Below are 11,209 nucleotides of genomic sequence, written 5' to 3' on the forward strand. Positions count from 1 at the left end.
TACACCCTTCCCAATTTTGAACCATGCAGTGTTTCCTTGCTCTGTTCTGATGACTGCCTCCTGGTCCAAGTATATAGGTTCCACATTAGCACAATCAAGTGTTCTGGGATTCCCATTCTTCTCAGAGTCAGCCACAGTTTGTTTCATTACAGATGAATTAATATAAAGGCATTTTACTCCAGACTGTGAATGATCACAATATCACTCCTGTTGCTACCTCTGAATTTTTTCTTTACAGTAAAAGTTCTAAACATCTAGTTTTTACCAATGAGTCCTTTTATAGATATTTAATGTGACTTCCTGTAGGTATATTATTATTAGTTCCTCTGAATCAGGACAACTCATCCCTTGGATTACTTCCAGTAGATCCCTAACCAAGGCTCCATACTGCACAGGAAAATGGAGCTGCCACTAAGTGGCTATCACTGAACATTAAGGACCTGTCTATTGTGTTAGTACGTTTCCTGAGTGATGCAAGTTTTAGTCTGGAAGTTGCTAATCTTGCTAACACTAAAAGGCTTTTTCCCATTAGCAGCTTCTGTGTTGCATTAATAATAAGAAAGTAATAAAGAGACTGACCTCAGCTGTTGAGTCTCCCCTGAGGTGAAGACCCAGATTTCCACTTATCCCCTTGGTCCACTATAATGGTCTTGTCTGTGTTAGAATGATACAATGTATTATTATAAGTGCTATCTGTTTTCTCAGTCTAAAATTTCATCTTTTAGGGGAGCAGAATCTTTTTATAAAGACTTTAAAATTTAGAAGTGTATCATCATTAGGTTTGCAGTTGAGGTTAATATGTATAATTCATAAAGCATTTTTTATGAAAGTACAAATTATCAAGAACAGAGGGGGAAAATAAATTTGTCTGCCTTTTCTGGAAGACCTATGAAACAGAGGACTCTGGAAAAGATGTCTTTTGTTCTTTTTTTGGAGAAAAATAAAATTACTAATCTGCACACAACAAATACAAAGAAATAAAAGAATACATACCTTTTTTTAAGAGCTAAAAATGCTTATCACTAAACAAAGACAAAATGAGAAAATATCATGTAAAAACAAAATAGGCTAGGTTTGATAAGTTCAGAGTCTGTATTAGTAAACTGTGTCTTTGTTAAAAGTGTTGTCTTAATAGGGCTCATAAAAATTGAATATTGTATTGCTTATTCTCTTTTTCTGTTGAAGTACTTAACATTTTGTAAAATTGTATTTGACCCTCTTGATGGATGCATCTGTTTTTAGTATACAGGCTACATTAGGAGTAAGATTAGTTGTGCAGTAGTTAGGTTGCTAGGATTTTTAATATCCAAATAAAACTATTTTTGCCTTTACCTGCATGTTTTTAATGAGATAAGTAGTAATCTATCACTCTAAAAATGTTGTACAGTTTTCATTTATTGCACTCAAAATACTAAAACATTTCCCTAAATTACACTAGTTAATTCCTGATTTCAGAACATTATTTTTATAACTAGGTTATGTAGTATCTATTTTTGTAACTGTAACCAAAAAAGGACGTAAATATCAATAGTTATCATCAGTGATGGAATAAAAATACGTTTTATCATGAAATACACACTCTTAACTCTATCAACAGAAACTTTTTAATTGGTTGTGTGAAATACATATATTCTGACTGTATTTCAGTAAAATTCAAGAAACAACTACTAATTGTTTTCTGAAACTACTACCATATTTTTTTTCTAAGTACTAAGCATTTTGAGGAAAATAGAAGATATACTTAATAATTCAAGACCAGTTTTACTATTTAAACTTTTAAATGATGTGTAAAAACCTTTAAAAGAGACAAACCTATAATCTTGAAAGGAGGAAATACCATGCATTTTAAATAAAAATACATGTTGGATATTCCTTTAAATATGGAGCCAAATAAATGATTTTATAAATTATTAAGTAACTTTTATATGACCTGGTAACTAGGTAAACAACTTTGAAAATTATGGTAGTCCCCAGTTTTATTTTATTTGTAAAGTTCACAATAATGGATAGCATGCTATTGTTGGAGTTGATTTCAGATGGAAAGAAGAAAAATGTCAAGAACAAGGTTCTTAGGGATATTCCATGGCAAATGGGTTCTTTGGAAGAGGACCGACTTTGCTACAGAATTGTTTTAATTCTGTTGATATTATGTATCTGTACCTGACTCCCTTGCGTTTCTTTCTCTTCCTTCCTATAGTCCATGAAGGCTCAGGAGAAACAAGTCAAAAGGAGACATCCACCTGTGATATTTGCCAGTTTGGTGCAGAATGTGATGAAGATGCTGAAGATGTCTGGTAACATTATTTTTTATTTTTTAACTAAATAATGAGAATGACCACTTCCTTTTTACTTCATTCATCACTTTCGAAAATAAGGTATATCATTAATACTGTTTTCCTCAGCTATTCCCCAAGAGGAAAAGTAAAATAGGAATATGAGAGTAAAAACTTTTTTCAGGGGAGCTCTAGGGGCCTCGTGGCAAGAAGCTGAGCTGCAATCCTGAAGGCCACCATCTGCACCAAGAGAGAAAAATGGACAGTCTCCTCCTGTGAGACTAACTGCCTCTGAAAACTCACAGGAAGTTCAGCTATGGGTCAGTTCAGACTCTATGCTACACAACCAACAACAACCACAACATAAGAGTAATAAGGTACTTTTAGGTGTAGCTCAGCATATCCTGAGGATACAGGTACTTTTAAGAGATGAAGTGAAAAAAACGAACTATTAGATCTATTCAATGCATCCCCATGAGTCTGCAGCAGAGTAGGATTACATTTCACAGAGTGGCTGATTTGGGAAGCAGCAGATTATCAAGTCTCTTAGAGGCTCTTCTGAGGGAACCCAGCCAAGCGTGTTATCCCATACACCTGGGTAATGATTGGTGCTGCATGGAAAGGCACACGGGTATAAGAGTTAGCATTACAGTTCTTGTATTTGGCTTTTGGTAGTGACTTGGTCTACAATTCTACATGATTTTTTTTTTCAAGTTGTTAATTATCTTGCTATTCATTCTTTCACTTAAAATTTCACAGGGGTCCCTCATTTCTTTTCCCAATTTTCCCCCAAGAATTTTAATTTCCCTAGCACTTCTCCTTTTAACAATCATTTTTTTATTTTATTTTTTTTATGGAACGCTTCACAAATTTGCATGTCATCCTTGCGCAGGGGCCATGCTAATCTTCTCTGTATCGTTCCAATTTTAGTATATGTGCTGCCGAAGCGAGCACTTAACAATCATTTTTAAGTTAAAATGTTCAATTCACCAAGGATGAAGCTTTATAAAGTGTAACGGTAGGGGGGAAATCATTATGGAGTTGTGCTACGAACGCAAGGTGGCAAGTCTCTGCAGATTAGAATCCACCAGCCTTGGCGCAGGGAAAGATAGATAATCTTATTCCTGTGTAATTATAGCCTCCAAAAACTTGCTGGAGGATCTGTTATGTGTCAGTTCAGAGATTGAGGGTTTTTATGAATAGTAAAAAAAACTTTGTCCTGTAGACAATATGAACTCAAATTAACATTATGGAAAAGAGTGGAACTGTCCCATAGCTTTCCAGAGCAGTAAATCTTTACACAGAAGCAGGCTGCTATATACCTGTCCCATGAAGACAGTGGGTGTCAGGCAGGAGACAATGAAGAAAAGCAGAGATGAAAATATGAAGTGAAGGTATAAACACAGTCAGAGTTACAATTAAAATATTATTTTTCCTGTCATGTCTCGATTAATGAGATAGCCAGATTGCAGGCAGCTTAGATCCAGTGACTCTCAGACCTGCAGGGTTAGAAATGGGAGATGTCTGTAACAGGTACTGGGAAATCATCCAACCCAACAGAGTATGACTAATGGTAGTCTAGAAAGGAAATGTCTAAAGTATGAAAGTAGGCATAGGAAGTGATACAGTCAAGGCTGACATCTTGAAGGTCTTCAAGAGACTCTAGGGTCCAGTCATGGAATTTGAGGCTCAGAAGTGGTTCAATTCTAAAAAGGAACTACAAATACCTTAGTCATGGTAGAATTCGTTATCATTAAGAGAAAAAAAAAAGATACTGAAAAAGAGGAGGCTGGATAGATACCCAATTACTGGAACCGTTACATAAAACCAAGCCTTGGTTAAAAGAAGCTGAGATAAGCAGCTGGGTCTTGGAAATAAATTACAGGGTCAGAATGAAACCAGCAGAAAGGCTGACTTGATACTGAATCAGTTAGCTTTTGGCTAAGCTTTCTTGTACACCCCCAGCCTAGAGACAAGCTGAGTTCCAAAATGTGGAATAAGGCTGAACCTCCAGATGGGGGCTAAGTGGCCATAGCTGTGAAGATTACAGGGATACAGGGGCAGGGAGCCAAGAAGATCATTATACTTCCCAGGCAAGAATGAAGAGTTGTTAGCGATTAAATAAAATGTACTTAAAATGTCCGGTGCAAGCAATAAGGAATGGTACTGAAATGGTAAGCGTATTGATTTTTATTTACATAAATACCTTTGTATGTTAACATATTGTAGTTAGTTATGGCCGTGAAGGGCAGATAGGAAACAGCTGAAGGACACAATAATGAAGCAATAAATGAAATTAAATAGGCAGAGAATCAAAGAGGCCATAAAGTAAAATAGGAGGCAATTGGGGAGTGAACTGACTAGAGAAGAGAACATTCACTGAATCTGGGCAGCTTTGATGCGCTCTTGATTGTGGATGAAACCAGGGCTCTTCCTCTTAAAAACACAGAAAACTGCACGACTGTGAGACACAAAGAGTATTTTGTTGTAGGATTTTTTCCCCTCCTCCCTTTGACATTATCTTTATCATAATGTCATGCATGAAATTTCCCTTGATTCTTTATTATGGAGTAATATCATGTACATAAACACTGCCATCATGTAATGTATTGTGTCTTCAGTAGGAAACAAAGGCAAAAATACCATTCCTAATTCTTCTTTGACCTAAGAAATCCATGGTTTTCATTCTACCCCAAGTGTCAATATGTATAGTTACTAAAAGATGTTCAGATACATCTATAATGAAGGTAAAGCTCTGTTAGAATTTTTAAAGCTTGTGCACAGCTCAACTGTTCTTGCTTTCATAATTAGATGAGTTTTCTAGTTAAGAAGCAAGTCACATGGGGAAGGAAAAAATAAATGAACGGGAGAAGGAGAAAGCAAATGGAATAAGGAGAGAAAAATACTAATTACAGGATGGCATTAAAAATCATGGTACTCATCACATAACAGTTTACTGCTTTTATTTTAAGAAAACAGATGGCTCATAAGCTAATATAACACCAACCCTCCCCTATTTTCTATGATTTCATTTAGAGGGTTGTTTTGGTTTTTTCCTTGCCTTTTTTACCACCTATAAAGAACATCAAGGCTATAGGGGAAGAAAAATATGATTAGGTTTTCTCTGTAAGAAAAAAGAAAACTGCTATAAAACATTTTTCAATTATAGATATTTACCTAAAGTAGAAAAAGAGGAAGCTTTCAAAAGACAAAGTTAAAATCCTATGTGATATATGGTCCACAACACACTCTCTCTAGCAGGAACCTCGGAAATATGTAAAACACCTATGCAGAGGGATTTGCGTGCCTGTTTGTGGAGAAGAGGTTAAGAGAAGGGAGAGAAAGTTGTTTCTCTTTGTATATGGACTTAAATGAGTTAAAACTAATACATTTCTACATCAAAGAGACTGTCAAATACATCTTTCTGAATAAATAAAGTAATAAAGCCCACTCTGAATGCACTGGGAATACCAACTTACGATTTTGAATACTTGCTTAGTCTTTGAAACAGCTTTATGATACTTAATTATCTTACCTGATAATTTATCTTACTAATTCCAAAGTAGGTCAGTAGTAGCTCTTGGTGCTGGGAGCTATTCCTAGGAGGTAATTAGCCTAGAACTTTCTGTTGATCCTGTCAGTCAGAAGCGGTTTAGAACCCTGGGCTTGATTCTTGATTTAATGTTGGAAGAGCAAGTACATAGCTGAAGCAGATCATAGTGGAAAGCAGGTATGCAACTGATTGGCTGCATGGCTAACATTTCCACAGTATCAAAACAGATCCAGAAGAGGGAAAACAGGTGTAAGAACTGATGCGACTGCGTGACAAATGACATTAAGGGACAGCCTAAATTATTACCTGCATTTGCTTCATTCATGCACTTATCCTTCCTTATTCTGATATTAACTTTGCTTTTGTACAAGTCTCTGCTTACCACTCAGACTCCATTAGCAAAATCACATTGGCTTAAATGCTATTAATTTCTCAGCAGTCATTCATCTTGTTTTTGAAAGTATTAATAATGTTTTTCAGCTTTAGTGGGTAACATCCTGTGTCTGACTGCAGTGCAGAGAAAGAGAAAAGGCGAAGCAGTTGCAATAAAATGAGTCAGCAGTGAGCGTGAATGAGTCCATTTTTTGTTGTTGTTATTCCTTCATTGATGTTTCATAACTGAAGTAGGGTGTGGGTTTTGGCATTGCTTTTGTGAATGTCGCTTACAAAGATGGTTTAGTTTGAAGTCTTTAACTTCTTGCTCCTTTGATCTGAGAAGGTTCCTTGTCACTGGAAGACTGTGCTGCTGGCATCATTCCCATCTTTAATGCATTTTGGACTGTGGAGACTCATGAATATTTGAAGCGGGGCAATGGCCATAGATGATCCTTGGCACTAGATTTCACCATACATATAAGTAAATTAGATATTAGATCCTGCTGACTTTAGAATGTTTAGGGTTTGAATTTAATAGGGAAAATTAAGACCCCTCTGAGGAAAACACAGAAAATGATCTCCACTGAAACCACCACTGGTTGACAATTGCACAAAAAGACTAACAAAAAGCTTTCGGTGTCTTAGAAGTAAAAAGAAGACAAGTCAGAATTATATTAGTATGCTATCATCAGAAGAGGCTGATTAGTCACAACATTTTAATGAACTAAAAACTCACTCAGTCTTCTTCTCAAGGGTGTTTCCCATTTATTGAGTCCCATTTTTTTTTCTATTGCTTCAAAACAGTAAATGTGATATCTAATAGCAGAATTGCCCTCTAATGTGAAGATAAATAAGAAAAGCAAAACAAAACCGAACTTAGGTCTCTGGTCCTAAGTATCAGGTTGTTTTGTCTACTGAGTTTGTGACTTTAAGCTACATACCTCACATGTCCTCTTGTCCCCCTTGGGTACAATGTCTCTCACCTCTGACACTGAAGAGCACCTGCGTGCTTGTGTAGATGGATGGGGCCTCAAGATTGAAGACAGCTTTTTCTTCCTTTTGTTGATTGTTCATCTTCCAAAAAAAATTCTCCCAGGAGTGGAGGAAGGTAGACCCTTCAAATTTGAAGAAAGAAGTCTCTTTTTACTTGCTTAACTTCACGGGGGGGGGGGGGGGAACCTGACATGTTTTAGCCAACATTTGTCAAAACATAAGAGTTGGGATTTAATTTTACTTTCTTCTTTATCTGAATTTCTGTCTTTTCTATATTTCAACACCAGTCTTAATCAAGGAGGAAAAAAAACTTGTCATTTTTTGTCTTCATTTTGCATAGTGAAATAATTTAAGTTCAGAAGAGCAGTTACTGATCTTGAAGTCTGTCAGTAGTAACATGGATGTGCAGTGATCTGTTCTGAGTATTAAATAATATGCACCCCTGTAATAACAGGCACATATCTCCAGACCCACACTTCCCTATGTAGGAGCTGCCAATAAATAGTCAAATCAACCTGAAGCCAAGAACTTTAAGTGCTACAGTGAAAGATAAATTATAACAATGACCTGGCACATGAGTTATAGACAATTCCAAGGGAAAAATGAAATCAATCTTGAAAAACATAGGCATGATTTATGAAAACTAAAGTTTAGAAAATAAAATTTAAATTTGAAACTATGCCATGGTTGTCACAAAAGAGAATTACCCTGGTTCTTCCATAGCAGTGCTTCAAAGAAATTGTGTCTTCTAAATAACATTCTAAAGAACTTCTTGACTTTTTCTCAGTAACTATTTTTACTAGGTAACATACAGAGATTGATAACATTTCATCAAGGCACAGCAGACCCAGGTCTAGATCCCTTATAGCACACCAGGAAATAGAGGAATGAAGTATTCTGAGCCTTAATATGTTTTACTTGGGCTTTAAATGAATTTTTCTTTTGTTTCTGCTGTGTTAATTAATTAACTTCCTTCTGAGAAACAATGAAATACTAGATGAAGGAAGAATAAGAGTCCAAATTCCTCACTCCTGGTGTTTCACTAGCTTATGCTGTCAATTCCACTCCACTTGTTTCTCTTTCTAAAATTTTGTTGAAGGCCAACACTGTTGAAAGGATATTGCCTTACCTTTTAGAGCTAACTCACAACTTTTCTCAATTTCTTTTTGCATTTTCTGGATCTTGACTTTGAGTGTAATATGAGTCAGGAATCCCTGTCTCATAGAATCAGGGAATGCATCCTCTATGACCCAGTGTCCTAATTTAGAATCCCAGTTTCAGAGGTAAAATGCAAACTCAAGGAGAGTGGCCAAAATATAAAAGGACTTTGAAAAGACCTATTTCACTAGATTGTTGTTGTTGTTGTTGTTATGTGCCGTCAAGTCGCTTGCAACTCATAGCAACCCTATGTACAACAGCCCTAAACTCTGCTCTGTCCTATGCCAGTTGCACTGTCTCTGACACTCCCATGCCGATTACCCCAGTCACTGAATCAGTCCACCTCATAGAGGGTCTTTCCTTCTGCGCCATCCCTCCACCCTCCCAAGAGTGATGTCTTTCTTCAAAGACCGGTCTCTCCTTACAACGTGTCCAAAGTATCTTAAACTTCGGAGACACTGGTCACAACATAAAAAACTACCAGCAGCTGACGTGTTTGGAATCATCGAAGCCAAGGAAGCTTCAGATATAAGCTATCAGATTAAGGGCTGGTCAATGGGAGATAAATGTGAAGGGAGGCGGTAGAAGTAGATGGGTATCCTGGCAGGTGGTGGGGCAGGGAAATAAGTGGGTAAAGACACGTGTGCCAAAGGCAGGAACAACACTGATACTAATGGTTAACTCCACAATAAGGGATATATCTTTCACTTTTTCTATAAAATACTGGTCTGTCCGATACTTCTCTAAATCTGAGTATTCAGATTAAGACAGACTAGGAAGAAGGATTAGCCATCCACTTCTGAAATAGCAGGCCTCCGAAAACCTTATGTAAAATTTCACCAGTTTACTAGGTAAAATACTGCAGACCATGCATCAGACCCAGTCCAGTTGTTTACATACAGGGTAGCGTATTGTTTTTACCATGACCTTATGAAGTTAGAAATACTAAAGATCACCATTTAAAGAAAAGAAAAACAGGAAACTGAGGTACAGAAAAGTTAAGTTTCTTGCCTAAAACCAAGCTGGAAGTGCAAGAGGTAGGACGGGAATTCAACCAGAGTGACTTCAGAAACCATGCTCTGAACCACTGTCCATTATTTTTTTTTTCATTCATACACTTTTTTATTTCTTCCCTCCACCCACCTCTTTGACCCTGTGATCTCCTGCACTCGCCACCTTTAGCCCCTCCCGCCCCTTCCCTTCCCTTTTGTATACCCATACACTGTATTTACCGTTTCATACAAAGTCATATTATCTATTAAGTAAAACAATAATTTTCAGTTGGCACAGTTGTTGTTAGGTGCCATCGAGTAGAGTGTCTCATAGCAACCTTATGAACAACAAATCTGAACCCTGTTCTGTCCTGCACCATCCTCGCACTTCCTGACACACAAGAGCCCTTTGCAGCAAGTCACCATGTTAATCCACCTGGTCAAGGGAATAGTTATTTTTTAAAATGTGTGTGTGTGTGTGTGTGTGTGTGTGTGTGTGTGTGTGTGTGTGTTGTCAAATCGGATCTGACAGGTACGGTAGGAGATTGACCCTCCTTCCCCAGCAGACCATCTGGTAGATTTGAACCACATACCTCAGGGATTGCAGGAAATAATGTTATTTTAAGAATTTTTTTTAATAAATTTTGTTGGGTTTTTAAAAAAATTTTATTTTATTTCATTATATTTTTGTGTGTGTATCGTCAAATCAGATCTGACTGGTACAGGAGGAGATTGTTCCTCCTTCTCCAGCAGAGCATCTGGTGGATTCGAACTGTGCACCTCTGAGATTGCAGTGCAGCTTCTTGCCACTAGGCCACCAGAGCTTGCCATAAGAATTTTTTAAAAAAATTCATTGTTGTACATTTTTCTGCTGCACTGCCCTGATATTACCCCCCAATGTACCCCTTGTTCCATGTTGTTGTCATATATATAATGAATGCCTAATCATAGATTCCTTTTAGACAGTTGTACGCTTCGTCTCTTCCTCTGCAGTTCATTATCTATCCACTGTTTTCCCATTCTCTGCCCACCCACCCTCGCCCCATCTGTCGTGTTTCATAACAGTGGTGTTATATAATGTTTGTCCTTTTGTGACTGAGCTATTTCACTCAGTATAGTGTCCTCCAGGCTTCCCCATGTTGTGTAATGTTTTACAAGTTCATTGTTTTTCAGTGCTACATAATATTCCATTGTGTGAATGTGCCATGGTTTTTCTATCCATTTGTTGATGGGCACTAGGGTTGCTTCCATCTCTTTGCTATTGTGAATAAACATGGGTGTGTACACATCTGTTTGAGCCATGGCTCTGGTTTCTTTAGGTTATATTCCTATAATGGCATTGCTGGGTCAAATGATATTTCTATTTCCAAGTTTTTGAGAAAGCACCAGATCACCTTCCCTAGTGGCTGTACCATTTTACATTCCACCAGTAGTGAATAAGAGTTCCAATCTCTCCTACAACCAGTATTCTCAGAGATACCGTCCAGGAACAAACACTAATGTCAACTGCCCCATTGAGTGCTTCATGCCCTTGGACGTACAGGCTGACAGAGACGATTCCTGAGAATAAGCTTTCCCATGCTGAGGAGTGAGCGTGCGTCTCGGCCGTGATCCACCTGAACTGGAGTGATGTTGGCAGACCCCACCTTTGAGTGTCTGCTTCTTTCTTATGTTCTTCGCTCTGGAGTCACTTCTCCAGCTTCAGCTCACCCTGGGAAGTGTTTTGAGACTTTTCTCATCAACAAGGGCAGGAAGTTGACTATTCTGCACCAAAGTATTTGATACCACTCAGTATTCTAAATGAAATGATTCTGACTTGTGATTTGGTTTGGATCAATAGGAAAGCACAGGCAATCCACCAAGAT

The 11,209-nt window shown here is 37.5% G+C and overlaps 1 protein-coding gene across 2 annotated transcripts in view; it reads left to right on the top strand.

Moving 5' to 3' along the window:
* TMEFF2 (transmembrane protein with EGF-like and two follistatin-like domains 2) overlaps positions 1-11,209 on the top strand; it is a 361,668-nt gene that overhangs the window by 202,241 nt on the left and 148,218 nt on the right. For both annotated transcript variants that reach the window (XM_006878746.1, XM_006878747.1), the window contains exon 5: positions 2,198-2,294. In XM_006878746.1, coding sequence (XP_006878808.1) covers positions 2,198-2,294 — 97 coding nt within the window. The remainder of the gene's footprint in view (positions 1-2,197; positions 2,295-11,209) is intronic.

This window comes from Elephantulus edwardii, unplaced genomic scaffold (genome assembly GCF_000299155.1).
Source record: "Elephantulus edwardii isolate Elephantulus edwardi_28Jun2011 unplaced genomic scaffold, EleEdw1.0 scaffold00001, whole genome shotgun sequence".
Taxonomy (NCBI): domain Eukaryota; kingdom Metazoa; phylum Chordata; class Mammalia; order Macroscelidea; family Macroscelididae; genus Elephantulus; species Elephantulus edwardii.